Source organism: Ochotona curzoniae, unplaced genomic scaffold (genome assembly GCF_017591425.1).
Source record: "Ochotona curzoniae isolate NIBS_2020 unplaced genomic scaffold, NIBS_Ocur_1.0 scaffold_2476, whole genome shotgun sequence".
Lineage (NCBI taxonomy): Eukaryota > Metazoa > Chordata > Mammalia > Lagomorpha > Ochotonidae > Ochotona > Ochotona curzoniae.
The window spans coordinates 12570842-12586013 of NW_024467095.1; the positions used below are offsets into that span (position 1 = coordinate 12570842).

The following is a 15172-nucleotide window of genomic DNA, read 5'->3' on the forward strand; positions in this document are numbered from 1 at the left end:
TACATTTCTGTTATTGATAAGCCATCCAGTTCATGGTACATTTTTATAGCCACACGAACTAAGACTCCATTGTGTCGCTTCCTTGATGCCTGCAAGAGAAAATATATTTCCTCTATTATATTCATCTGCTTATACCTCTATGTATTTATTACCTATTATAAATAGTTATCTATTTATGCCTGTTTTTAGCTTGTAAAGACTTTGAAACTCATGTTTCCTAACAAGCATGGCACAGTATGGAGTCTCAGTGATCACTAAGCATTTGATCTCTCAGAGAGCCTGGGCTCGAGAAAAGCAGTCCACCCTGGAGCAACAGTGGACTTATGTCCTTGTAGTTATTTGCAGTACATTCACTGTTCAGCCTTCTGGATGGAGGGATGACCTGACTTATGATGGTGTTCACTAGTTTGACAACAGAGCTAAAAGATAAACACAGGCTTAGTGTCTGTTACCTGTGTTTGAACAGTGCTTAGCCACAGTTATTTAAGTGGATGTTGAAAGAGGAAATCAAAGTCACACGGATCTTACGTGGTGTGTTTTATAAGTACTGTAAAAATGGCAAATGATTTGTTTGTGTTGAATAACTAATTGTTTCTGATGTTTTTGATGCAGTTTTTTTTTCCTTTAAAAAGTATTATTAAGATATAATTGGTTTGCAATACCCTGTAATTGTTTAAAGTGTACAGCTTGATCTTCATATGTCTGAGGAACCACAGCTTAACAAGATAATCAGCATATCCATCATCCTCAAAGTTTCCATGGCAGGCCTGCCTGACATGTTTTCCAGCGTCCCTTCCCATCCCCAGGGAAGCAGTGGCCTACATTCTAACTGGCATTTCCTAGAATTTCTTTTCTTCCTGTATTTTTATTTTTTCATTGATTCCTATTCTTCTCTTTCATTGCATTTTTATGGCTTCAGTGTTTTTTTGTTATTACATTTAATTTCCTTTGTTGACTTAGTAACTATAAACTGTTAATTTTTATTTGTTGTTTGGGTTTATAGTAAATATCTCAAAGTTGCTAATGTCTGTCTTCCTTGCATTCCAAAAAGAAATGTGGCCTGTATCCATGGTATATTATTGTTACATTGCGAGATTCTGTTGGCGGATACTTTATTTTTGTGCCTATCCTTATGAACGATCTTGTGCTATAATTTTTTTATATGTCACAAATTTGGGATTTGTGGTTGGATAATAAGATTTGACAATATTTGGAAGGATTTTTGTGTGTGTTTATTTCCAGAGGGATTGTATTAGTATTCCTTGTTCCTTCATTGTGTTTAAAGTTGCTTTGTTTTGTTATTGGCACTGAAAACATCTGGTTCTGTGGATTTCTTGTTCAGGCTGTTTCAAACCACATATTCCTTTCCTCTGGTGGTTACCCTTGGATCATCTGTGTGCCTCCTGGTAGTGGCTTGTCAGATGCGCAACTGTGTATCGTATTCCACTGTGTTTTTGTTCAAGGAAGATCCTCTTCTTAATCCCTGATATTGATAATTTATCTTTGCCCCTTTGTTTTCTTCTTATTATTTAGGGGTTGTTCTTCTTTATCAGTGCCTCCAAACAAACAACCTTTCTTTTGAATGAAAGCAGAAAAATAGAAATCAGTCTGGCCAATTTCTTTGTCTTAGTCCTTTTCTTTTGTTTGCTTTGGGTTTATTTTATGTGCCTTTTTCTGATATCTGGAAGTGGGTATCTGTGATTTTAATTTGAGAGTTTTTCTAATTATACTATTTGCTAAAAAATACATTTAGTGTTATTAAATTTCCTCTTAACTGCTGCTTTAATTGCATCCCTAAGATCTTGATATTGTGTTTTCATTTTCATTTAGTTCAGTGTCTTTAAAAAATTTCTTTTAAGGGGCCTGCACTGTGGTGTAACAGGTTAAACTACCACTTGTAATGCCAACAAGTCATATTGGCACTGGGACTCTAACTGGCTACTCCAGTTAGACTGTCTCCATGCTAATGGCCTGGAAAAGCAGCTGATGAGGGGGTGAAGGCCAAGGGCTTGGACCCCGCAGTCCCACATGGAGGAATTGGAAGAAGCTACTGCATGGCTCCTAGCATTGGCCTGGCTCAGCCCAAGCCCAGCCATTGGAGATTACCTGGGGATTGCTAGAAGACTTGTCCCCTCTCCTTCTAACTCTGCTTTTCAAGTAAAGAAATAAACAAAACCAGGCTTTAATTTTTTTCCTTTCAGGTCCCTTGTAATTCATTGATTATGTAAATATGTTAATTTCCAAAGGTTGGAGAATTTCCTGGCTTAATCCTTTTATGATAAAAGAACGTATTTTATATCATCTAATTCTTTTAAACCTGCCTTGTTTTATGATCCAGGACATGGTCTGTGTTTGTTAATATTCTGTAGACACTTGAACAGATTTCTGTTTTTCTTGAGTGGAGGCCTCTGTGGACATCACTTGGATTCCCTTGGTTTATACTGTTGCTCACTGGGTTCAGTATTTTTGCTGACTTTATCAAGTACATGCTTCTGGTCAGATGAGAAGGTTGGCATTAATTAAAGCACCTGAAATATCTTTCTATGGGGAAGAAAGATTTTGTCCAAATCTATGTTTTTAAAGTATAATGTCTGCCAGCATCCTCATGTTAGAAAATCAGCAACAAAGGAAAAATTTTGCCCAGAGGAGTGGACAGCACACTGTGTTTGCCCTAGGTGATGTTTTCAGGTTCACGTAAACAGAAATAGAGCAAGACTTAAGAAACAAAAAGGAACTGTATATTTTGTAATAGTAAGGCTTTTATTATTATTATTGTTTTTCACTTTCCCCCCATATTAAGAGACACATACAGCAAAAGGGCTTTTGATGCTAAATTTTCATGAAGCTTTGAAGAACCAGGGAGATCAAACTAGCTCTGAGAAATGCTTTAGACTTGAGATATAAAGATTCAGCTGAAAGAGTTTACTTAAGCCTGTGGCTATCTGCGCATAGTTTATGTGGTGATATCAATTAAGAATGGTTAGGAAACCACCAGTTCTCATGGTGTTCCTTTGGAATCCTAAATGCCCTAAGAAGACTCAACAGGTCTTCCCAGTTCTCCTACCTTTATTAGAAGAACAGCTTAGCAATTAATATCCCAATAGAAGCATAATTTCCATGTATGTCATTTTTTATCATTATCAAGCATGAATTATGCATATCATCTCATTTGTACACAAAATTCTACTTGGTTTGCAAAACAAAAGTTTTTAACATTTTTACTTTTAGAATCTTGGAATGGGCATAGGATTGAGTGAAAGTAAATAGCAGGTTTCTCATTCCTAGTTTAACCTTCCTTCTGTTGACATTGAAAAGACATGCTGCTGTTTCTAAAGCTTTAGTAAAAATTAACTTCTAACTAATAGACACTATTATTAATTTTAAAGATGTTTAGTATTTGATTTCTATTAAAATTTAGTTCAAAGATTATAAGGAAAAGCTTTAGTAGGTTTTCAAGCATTGACTTAAATTTCCCAGTACCTGAGCTTATTATTTTATTATTTTAGAAATTGTGTTTACATTTTATTGTTATGATTTTCCATGATAGTTTTGTTGGTATAGGGATTCTTCCTTTCCCTCCTCTTCCTCCTCCATTTTCCTTTCCCACCATTTCCCCCCATATTATTATAGAATTATAATCCTTTAGTAATAGATACAAGCTTAGCATTTTGCTTTTTAAGTGTATCATGGTGTTGTGGAAATAGGCAGTGGTAGAAACCTAGTGTCATTTGTCAAGGTATATTTAACTGTTTCATTGGGAGTCCTCCTTTTAATTAGGACTAGACCTACATACTGCAATGTATCTTCATTAATCTAATTAATTCCCTTTTCCCCCTCCTTATTTCCCCATTCTCCTTGTGTTTATGTATGAACATGAGAGAGAAAAGACTGAGTATATCTTTAAAACAGTTTTTTTTTAAATTGGAACCAGCACATGATGGCTCACTTGGCTAATCATTAACCTGCAGTTGTGGGATCCCATATGCGTGCCAGTTTGTGTCCCGACTGCTCCACTTCCTGTGCAGCTCCCTACTTGTGGCCTGGGAAGGCAGTAGCATATGGCCCAGAAGAACCCGTGGGAGCCTGCACACACATATGGGAGTCTCAGAGAAAGATCCTGGCTCCTGGCTTTAAATCATCTTAGCTTCAGGCCATTGCAGTCATTTGGGGAGTGAGCCAGCAAATGGGAGATCTTTGTCTCTTCTGTTCGTAAATATGCCTTTCCAGTAAAAAATGAATAAAATCGTAGGCAAGTTTTGTTTATTTTGAAAGTTGTATAGAAAGAAGACACAGAGATTTTCGTTGCTCTGTTTACTCCCTCAGATAGTAACAATGGCCAGCCAGCTCTAGGGCAGGCATTCGGGTCTTCTGTGAGGGTCGCAGGGGGTCAGACACTTGGGCCATCCTCTGCTGCTTTTCCCATGCTGTTAGCACGGAGCTAGATCAGATGTGGAGCAGCTAGGAAGGAAGCAAACTGGTGTCCACATGGGATGCTGGCATCCCAGTCAGTGGACTTCCCCTATTGGACCACACCACCAGCCCCTGTAAAACGTTTTTTAAGTAGTTGAAGGTACAGGCATTTGAGAAGCAATTAATTAAACTGTTTCAGTTCCTGGCTGTTTCCTATTTGGCCTCCTGCTGATTTGCATCTGGTAGGCAGCCAATAATATCTCTGCTATTTTATGTCTGCCACAGGTGGGAGACCCAGATTGTGTTCCTGGTTCTGGCTTCACGAGTAATCAATGGAAAAAACATCTCTGTGTTTCTGTATTTCTGCCTTTTAAGTGAAATGAAAATTAACAAAGATTGCTAAAGCTTTCAAAAAAAATTGAACTATATTAGGTTTAAGTAGTTTTGTGGCTTCTGGGACCTTTTTATAGGTGTAGACTCAAATCCCAGTTTTGCTTGGATAAGTTACTTCTGTGCATATGATAGCCCTGCACCATCCCTGTTGCTTTGTGTTACAGTTTTTCTTTATAGTTTTTCAAATCTTAAAATTTATTATTTATTTCATTATTCTCTGGGGTGTGTGTGTGTTTAAAAACTAACTTGAAAGGCAGACCAGCAGAGAAAGGGAAGGAGATCTTCCGTCCCCTAGTGTATTCTCAGGATAGTCCTAACAGTCAGATCTAGGCCGAGCCAAAGCTCTGAACTCCATCCTAGTCACGCACAAGAGTGACAGGTACCAAGGTATTTGGACCATCTTGGCTGCTTTCCCAGGTGCAGTAACAGGAATCTGGGTAGAAGGGGAGCAGCCAGAGCTTGAACTGGTGGTCTTCTAAGGGATGCAGACTTTGCAAGGGGCTGTAGAACAGTCTGTAACACAATGCCGACCTACCTTGCCTAACTTCATTATTTTTCATCTTAAATTTCAAGGCATTGCATTATTGGACCAAAAAAGCAAACCAAATACTTTGTTTTTACTGGTCATCTTAGTATCTGTATTTGTTCTTTTAATTCCTTTTTTGATTAAATTAAAATTTTCTTAGTTTAAGTAAGCATTTGGGATATTTTCATTTAATTTCCTCTAAAAGCATTGATATTATTGTTTTCCCACTTCTAAGATGATAAATGTGTCAGATCCAATACATCAGGTTAGTTTGCTCATAATAATTGACTATTATGCTCATAATAAATGACTGGATTCAGCAGGTGTTACTGTTAAGTGCCTAGGAGTTCAGGCTGTGTACTGCATGTTTATTAAGATTTAGTTGCCTTAATGAGAGTAATGGTGGCAAGTTTCAAAAATTTACAGCTTAAAAATTTTAAACTTTTACATAGTTCTTTTTTGATTATACTCAGACTACAAGTTACATCTTTATGTGGCCGTGGGAGTTGTTTCAGGAACCCTTGGATATAACATCTGCACGTGTCCAAGTCCCTTGCATACAGCGGTGCAATAGTTTCATACAGCTGGTGCACCTGCTCTTGTAGAGTTTAAATCTTCTCTAGGTTATTTATGACAGCTGTGACAATGTAAATACTTTGCAGTTGGTATATTATGGTTTTCAGGGGAAAAATCAGTACATATTCAGGTTTTATTTTACAATTTTTTTTCCTGTAGGGGATTTAGTTGCAGTTGTGAAACCTTTAGATGTGTAAATATGACTATATTTGTGACTTTCATTGTTCTAACTTGATTAAATTTCACTATGTGATAAGATGTTGAAATCTTTTACCCCTGAATGAGCAAACCAGAAGGAAGTAGGATGAATGTTCTTTGTCCTGAAAACGTAAAACTGTCTTCTGGCTCAGGCTTGTGGGATGGGCCTGCCGGGGAGAAGTGATAGGAACGTTGGACTCAGAATTGTTTTGCTAGTTACTTGGCAGGTGAACTTGATAGTTCAGTTACTTAGGTTCTTTTGGTGTCAGTACCTCCATCTAGGTTTGATGATAGTTTTTACAAGATTGCCTAGAAAATTATAAATGAAGAGGCATGCATTAAAATAAGAAATAGTTTCTTAGTGCCTTCCACATACTAGGTATATCAATTAATGTTATTAAAATCATTGTCATCTTTTTTGTTCTGTGCTTGACGAACAGACACCAAATGAGTTGAAACATTGATGGTGATTGTACCCAACAGATGGATGGAGAGGAGTTTCGTATCATGATCTCTTTTCTGGCAGATTTCAGAGAAATGGAGGTTGTGGCTACATTCCTTTAATGGGTTGTGTGATTTGTTTGTTATTGCACTTCTCACAGAAAAATAGGTTTGCATCATAACAAGGAAAATATTATCTGTCTTTTCACTTGTCAGTTGATTAGTCTGAATCTAGCTTGTCTTTTGAATCCTTCTTTAAGGTAGGTAAGTGAGGAGTAAGAAGGTAGAAGAGGAAGGTGGCTCAGTAAGGTGATGAGGGTTAAAAAACTTGGTGGGTAATAATTTATATTTTGATAAATATTTATTTTTATTTCAAAGGCAGATTTACAGAGAGAAGAGGAGATAAAGAGGGAAGGTCTTCCATGCATTCATTTATTCCCCAAATGGTCATAATAACCAGAGCTGGGCTTATCCGAAGCTTGGAACCAGGAGTTTCCTTGTAGTAGTAGTAGTGCAGGGTCCCAAGGCGTTGGACCATCCTCTGCTGCTTTCCCAGGCCATAAGCAGAGAGCTACAACAGAAGTGGAGCAGCAGTATACCTATTTGTTTTGTATTTTGCATGAATATTGCCTTTTATCAGAGAGAATGTAAGATATTTGTCCTTATCTTGCAGTCTGCAGCTCTGCTTCCAAATAAAAGGAAAACTTGAAGTGAAACATTAAATAGACATCAGTTATGTGGTGCTAGATTTTCTACCTTTATCTATACCTATAATGCCATGATGTATATGAATAGCAGAATGTTAAACTTGTAACTGTTATTAACAGCGGGAACACAGGGTGGGGAACGGGGGCATCCCTTTATGTGCAAAACTGTAATTAGTAAAGTAAGACGCTAATTGTAATAATCAAAAGCAGAGCAGCTGGAACACGAACTGGCAGCCATGTGGGGTGCCAGTGCTGGAAGGCAGAGAAGCATCAGCAACACCGCTATTTTCTCTTGCTGGATGTAGTTTCTGTGGGGATGTGAACTGTCACTTTGTTCCTTTAACACCTGGTATAATATAGTTTATCATGGAGTCTTTTCATGCGTTTTTTTTCCCGTTGGTTTTCTCTTTCAGTTTCTTAGATCTTGGAATCAGTATTTATGGGTGTGTTAATTCTGATGTAAGTCAGTGTTTGTTTGATGCTCAGCAGGATGAAGGACTGACTGACTTGCTTTCTAGAGGAGCAAACCAGAGTTTGTAAGAATGACGCGCCCACTGACTTTATCTCCAGAAACTTGCAGCTGGAAGGGAACTTGGCGTTCCTGTGGTTGAGCTCTTCACTTTTCCCGTGACGGAACAGGTTCTCGGGGATCACAAGGCTGCTGTTGAGAAACAAAACCCAGTCTGAGCTCTCAGCCTTGTCTGTGTAGGGTTCTTCTCTGATACCTCGATTTGAAGTTCTGTTAGCTTTCTGTATTGGGAATTTTGTTTCTCTAAATTGGAGGAGTGCCCTGTGATTATTTCCGTGACTAGGTGTTTTAAGGCATTTGTTTCTCCCATTCCTTCAGGAATTTCCAAAACTAGAATATTGCTTTATTTGATGATATCCCAGGGATGCCGCACACTGTTATTAAGTTTTTGTGATCTGAGATATTAAAAAAACAGTTAATATCATTCTTTCTTGTGCTTGCGCTAATAAGTCTAAAGGTAGAAAAGAGTTTTAGTTGAAAGAATGCAGCAAAAAAAATAATCCAGTAATCTTTTAACTGGCAAAATAAAGTTATCTATCTAAATTTGTTTTTAGAAATAACTTATATAGACTTGTGTCTAAGTAGGTTAAACTTTCATTTTTACTTCTAGTGTTTGTTGCATTCACATTTTTTAGCATTACAAAAATTCTAAACATGTGGACTTTTAAACAACTATTTTATACTTATTGGTGTACAACTCTGTATATAAAGTCATGGCATAGTGGGTTAAGCCTGTGACCTGCCGTCCCATATGGTCATCAATCCTGTTCCACTTCTGATCCAGCTCCCTGGATGCGAGTGAACAGTAGGAAGATGGCCCAAGTCTTTGGACCTGTTTACCCATATGAGAGTCCCAGATGGAGATCCTGACACCTGTTAGCCTGGCCAAGCCTTGACTTGTAGCCATTTTAGGGAATGACCTTTGTCATTTCCTTTGTATCTGTCACCTTGCCTTTCAAATCAATCAATAAAACTTTTAACAGAATTCTGTAAATTGCTATATATGATTTTCTTTGAGAAATATCATGAAAGTCTTTTTGTTTAACTGTTAGGTCTGCTTGATCATGTATGCATGAGAAGACTTTTCTATAGCTTATTAATCATTCTCACGGCTAGACATTTGTTTCAAATATTTGCTATTATATAATGACTTTTTAAATTGTGCTTGTAACTTGATAAGTCTAAAACATTAAGATATGTACATTAAAATTAATTGGACCCTACTGTTTCTGTAATTTGACATTGCTTGAATTTAAACATAATTTGCATTCTTGCTTTACCAGCGTGTCTCATTTAAAAGATTCAACTTCAGAGTAAACTTATTGACTAGAAAATACTTAGGAAGTTTTCCTTTTCAATGTAGACATAGAAGACTGTATTCTACAGTAAATATTTACTATTTCTGAAGAAGTTATACACTTAAATGTCGATGTTTTGGTATTATTTGATATTGAAATATTTAAATGTCTCTTTTTAAAATAGATTATCTATCTCAAGGAATAGATCTTTCTGGAATAGAAGTAATAGAAAACGATCTACTTTTTATTGCAAGAGCTCGCCTTGAAGTAGAAAATCAAGCGAGGCGCCTGTTGGAGCAAGGTCTGGAAACTCAGGTAATGAACGTTTTTTTCTTTTTTTTTTTTAATGGGAAAAATGTATTGTAAAACAGATGGAGGTTTGAGTTCAGGAAGGTAATCTAGGTCTTAATCTTGCCATTGAATAACTGTGTACAATTTATATTACTTAGTAGAGTGCATGCCTATAATACAGGAAACATTTACTTAGTATATTTAATTTTGAGGTACCAGTGATATTTCCATAGTTTAATGTTGTTTTATATGAAGCAGACTTTTATATATTGTCCATGTGCAGGTGACCAGTTAATATCTATCGATTATGCTTGCTTTGTCCAAAGCTCTGTTGCGAGCCAGAAGTTGAACCCAGCCATGCTGATGTCCCACGCAGGTGTCTTTAACACTAAGCTAAGTGCCTGCATCCCGATGTCAACCTTCTAGTCATCAGTGCCTTTCCTATATGATAGATTTCCACTCTATGAATGTGTCTGCTCATTTTCTGTTTTACATTGATCTATGATCACACAAATTTAAAGTCTTCCATTCAGCTTTTTCCCAACCAGTGATTCTTAAACTAGCAAGCATTGTTACTGGGAGAACTTGTTAAACACCAAGAGCTGAGCCTCGAGTCCACACTTTCTGATTCAGTAGGTTTGAAATGAAGAAACATTGCTCTTGATGAGAGCCTCAGACTATTTCGCCCTTGCCTTTCTGCTAATCCTGTGAACCAAAAAGCCTTCTTTATGCCATTCAATGCTTATTTCTATTTTGTCTCTGAGCCTAGGCTGTTCATAGCTGTTTTAAAAAAAAATCAGAATTTACAACTCTAAGATTTATGTAACTAAAATTTATGATTTTGAAATAGCTGGGATCCTATTACTTTTTAGTGTGTCCAGTTCTGTTTCATTTCACGAGTGTTGTTTCTCAGTTTTTTTAATTCACTGGAAACTCACAGTTCTATTTCTTTTTGATTGTGATGAGATTATGTTGCTTTGCTGATGAAAACCCATTTTTCAACTTCCTGCCACCCTTATTTTCAGAGATAAAACTACACCAGATTTCTTAACTTCCTGTTGAATGTGTCATTTCATACTACCCTTATGTCTTGCTTTTGCTCTTTGCTTATCTGAATCTTCAGCTTTCTCCTTTTCAGTATAGGGTCGGTACAAAGTCCCTAATATTCCTTCCATTTAAAAAGGGAGAGGATATTTTTTTTTCAATTTAAACTTCATATGACTGTGTCTTAGTATGCAGCTAACCTGGTCCCTCAACCAAGATTTGGCCAGTTTTCCCACTTCCTTTTCTTGAATTTCTCATGTAGTATGCAGTACATCCTACCTCTAACATGCCTTCTGCAGTAAATTTGCATTGAGGGACGTGACTTTTAATCTCCTAGTTTCCCAAAGGATGTGATTCTGAATTCTTTTTATTTCTCTTGAATTTTTGGAATTGGTGGCATTTCAGCTTCTTGACTGCCTGGTTAATTTGGATTAGATTAATCCCAGTCTCTTCTTTTCTCTTCACACTGCTTTCTGGTTTCTTTTCTATTCCTAACAAAGACTGCTTACTTCCTTAATGCTTGTATTCCCCGTATCTGACCACTTTTAACATGTTTACTTCTTGTTCTCATACATATTCATTTGATGATAACTTTCAGAACTCAATGTGACTCCTAGATCTCTCTTTAAACTCCAAATACATGCACTGCTTTAGAATGCTTCTGTTGGTTGGTTGGAGTTTGCTTATGGAGAACCAAATACACTTCAGCAAGTGCAGTAGACAAGCATGGCGGTTTCTTGATTTTTCCTTGTGTGGTTTGGGAACGTTAACAGCGTACTGGGCCTGTTATATAAGGGAAGCGATGCTTTTTATAAGGTCTTCACCATTATGAGGTAGTACTCCAGCAGAGGCCACACCTTCTAATCCTTTCCCATTGGCTGTTAACATGTCAGTGTAACAGCTGGTGAGAAGAGGGGGACTCAAGACATTCAGATCCTTGCAGATTCCTACATTGTAGTCCTAAGCAGAGGAAATGTACTGATATGCCCAAATTAGCATTTAGGTTCATTTTAACAGGGTTGGCTTATTTCTCATGTGGAAGTTGATGTTTGTGCTTATAACATTACTTATTTCTGAATCTAGTTATGTGTGTCTGTCTTCTTCAGACCTGATTTTCTGGATTATCTTCATGAAGTCTGGTTTATGACCTTGCCGAGCTAAGAGGATTAACCCTGTCGATAATGATGTCACTAGGGTGATGCTTCCGGCAAGCTGAGTGTCTGAGTGGGGAGAGCTGGGCTCTGGATGCCATGCCTTCTCTTCTCAGACAGCAGCAAGCCAACGGTGCCATCCAGCTGTGTCAGCACTCAGTTTAGGAATTCAGAATGAAACCAACCTGGTGTGAATGCCAATTCTTTGTGTTAGTCACTTACTCCATGTTTCCAATGACAAATCTGTGAGAAAGTTATAATAACAAATCTGTGAGGAAGATGTAATTGCACTCTATTTAAGGAAACCGAGAAATGGAAATTAAGTGAAAATTACATTGGTGGCAAGTAATAAAACTGTTCTAGAACTCATGATTTCCAATATAACTCCTGTCTGAAAAGTTAATCATTTGGGGCCAATATGGTGGTTCAATTTGATAGTTCTCCACCTGCAAGCAATGGAATCCCATGTTGGCTCCAGTTCGTGTCCCAGCTGCTCTACTTCCCATCCAGCTCCCTGCTTGTGGCCTGGGAAAGCAGTTGAGGATGGTCCAAAGCCTTGAGACCTTGCACCCTCATGGACACCCAGAAGAAGTTCCTGGCACCTGGCTTTGGGTTGGCTCAACTTTAGCTGTTCCTGCCATTTGGGAAGTGAACCAGCAGACAGGCGATCTTTCTGCCTCCCTTCTCAGTAAATATGCCTGTCAAATAAAAGTAAATATTTTAAAATGGAATTTATTATGTAATATTATTTATAAGTGAGTGAATGAGACTCACTAGTTAAGAAACAAGCTCAGAACAGAGAGAGGTGGGACAAGAATCCACAGCCAAATTGGGATTTATTCAACCAAAAAGAAGAATAAGTGCACAGAGGGTAGCCAACTGCTGACATGTAGATGGAGCAAACATGTGGTAGGACCCAGTCTTTCAACAGGTTGGGCCTTTGTAGTTTAGGGTCCTGCAGTGTTCAGAAAGGTGGAGGGATTTCGAGAAGTGGGAGGTGGTTGTAGGTCTTGTTCCCTGGGAATCAGGTGTTTGAAAGGAATTGCCTGGGTGGACAGGGGCAGGACTTTGTACCAGTTAGATGGGTCTCTTGGAATGTAGGAACCAGTGTTTGGTGGAGGATACTTTAGTTATTATTCCAAGATCACAAGGCTGCAGCTTGCATCCTTTTTCCCTCCCTTACTCCTCAAATGCCTGCAACAGTTCTGAACCCAGGCACCAGGATCTGGGCTTTCCATATTGGTGGCAGGGACTCAAGTACTAGAGCCATCACCTGCTGCCTCCCAGGGTGCATATTAGCAGGAAGTTGGATTAGAAATGGAGCCAACACACTTAAGCTGTAGGTGAGGTAGCCACCTCCTCAAATGTCCTCCTTTTCCCTATTTAATCAGACTAAACAGTTTATTCCATTTTTGTTAAGCAGAGGAATTTTTATAGTATAAAAATTTCCTCAGGAAATCTATAAAGGATGATTACCCTAAGTTTGTCCTTCAGCATTGCTCAGAATCCTTTGTACTGGCTTTTCTTAAGCATTTATTTTCTTCCAATGAGAGGCAGTGCTACTTTATTTAAACACCGTGCATATCTGTGTCCTACTGTTCCTGTGTCCGGCTGTCACTGTGACCATGTCCTGATGGTGTCTTCCACACACATTGAAACCCAGGCAGAAGAGAACCTCTTCTCTATAAGCCAAACAGCTGTGTGTAACAGCACGCCCTTGGCACTGGAACTGCACTGTGTTTATACCACGGGAGGGCAAGTTCTCACTCTACCTTAGGAAGACGATGGCCAGATATCAACTGTTAGAAACCCAAGATGGAAAATTTTAGCAAACTGTTTAAACAGTTTTCATGAAGACATTTCCTGCACTGTCTGAGAACTTGAGTGGCATCCTGTTTGGTCATTTAGACGCAGTTCCTCGTGTGGTTGATGAATCTGCCTTTTGCTGTGGGAAGGAAACCACCTCTTTCTGTACTTGCCTGTATTTTTGCTATCATGTCTTCTAAGGAACAGGGTCATTTGGGTATTGAAGAGTGCTTTATTGATGGTTTTGATTCTTTTTCTGTTCTAATTTAATTTTTGTGCATTTTTAGCTGGAATACCTTGTATAGATTTCATTATTATCATGTTGCTGCAACAGCACATTCTACCTTTTTTTCTGTGACATTTTATTCCTACTTGCAGGGAACAGGAATAATTCATTTTTCAGGTATCCTTAACAGTTTTCCACCCTCTTCCCCTCCATGTCTTCTGAGTCTGCATCTTGTTCAGTGCCTGTGCACGTAGTAGCTATTGCGCCGCACTGCTACCTGAAGACCGCAGGTGATGGCACCTTTACTTCCCCCAAGAAGCACCCATTGTTTGTAAACACATTGTCAAATTTGCCACTGTTACTTTTATTGGACTGCCTTTGTGACTTATTACTTCTGCCCTTAAACTAAGCATTCTTGGAGATCATTAGTGTTCATTTTCATTATTAACCTTCATCTTTGATGACCTTTACTTCACGTCCAAAAACATTTTTATTGGAAAAGCAGTTTTTACGGAGAGGAGAGAAAGAGAACAAAAGATCTTTTGTCCTCTGGTTCACTCCCCAAGTAGCCCAGTGGCTGGAGCTGAGAACCAATCCGAAGCCAGGAGCCAGGAACTTTTCCAGGTCTCTGACACGGGTGCAGGGTCCCAAGGCTTTGGGCCTTCCTCGACTGCTTTCCCAGGCCACAGAAGGGAGCTGGAAGGGAAGTGGAGCAGCCAGGATACAAACTGGCGTCCACATAGGAATACCATGTGGACTCCAGTTCTGGTCCTGCCAGACCCACTTCCCATCCACATTAGGTGGGAGCTGTAACTGGAGCAGGGGCCAGCATGGCAACTCAGCCGGCTAATCCTCCACCTGCAAATGCTGGCATCTCATATGGACACTGATTTGTGTCCTGGCTGTTCCACTTCCAATCTACCTTCCTATTTGTCGCCAGGGAAGGCAGCAAAAGATGGCCCAATGTCTTGGGCCCATGTACCCATGTGGAAAATCTGGAAGAACCTCAGCTGCAGCTGTTGCGGCCATTTCAGGAATGAACCAGAGAATGGATTATCTTTCTTTTTGACTTTGCTTCTCTGTAAATCTGCCTGTTAAACAGAAATCTTATAGAAAAAAGAAAGAAGTGAAGCAGCCAGAATTTGAACTTGGTATCCAGATTGGATGGGAACATCTCAGTGACCTCACCTGCTATCCCATAGTGCCAACCTCACTTCTGTTGTTTGTGATTCACTTAGGCTACCTGAAACAACTGTTTACTTAAAAAAACAAACTTAGTGCAACTTCTTTCTTCTTGAAACATTCCTTCCTGAACTAGTTTGTTTAGTAAATGCAGATAGTTCTTAAGCATCATCCTGCTTCTTCCTAGTTAACTGCTTAAGTGCATTGTGTTTCTTTGCAGGGTTTTAGAAAGCCTTGTAGTATTATAAAACCCCTAGTACAGCATTAGAAAATTTTTGTGCTTAGATTGGTAAACTTAAATTCAGAAATGCATTGCATATTTCTTCCTACGCAAAAATATATATAGCTAAACTTCTGATCCAAGAAAACCTTGTTATTCAATGTGTAGAATTTT

At 38.5% G+C, this 15172-nt stretch overlaps 1 protein-coding gene across 9 annotated transcripts in view; it reads left to right on the forward strand.

The window, feature by feature from the left end:
* COG5 (component of oligomeric golgi complex 5) overlaps positions 1–15172 on the forward strand; it is a 215546-nt gene that overhangs the window by 85609 nt on the left and 114765 nt on the right. For 7 of the 9 annotated variants that reach the window (XM_041002465.1, XM_041002469.1, XM_041002466.1 and 4 more), the window contains one exon: positions 9263–9393. The exons of the other annotated variants lie outside the window; for them this stretch is intronic. In XM_041002465.1, coding sequence (XP_040858399.1) covers positions 9263–9393 — 131 coding nt within the window. The remainder of the gene's footprint in view (positions 1–9262; positions 9394–15172) is intronic. 9 annotated transcript variants of the gene reach the window in all.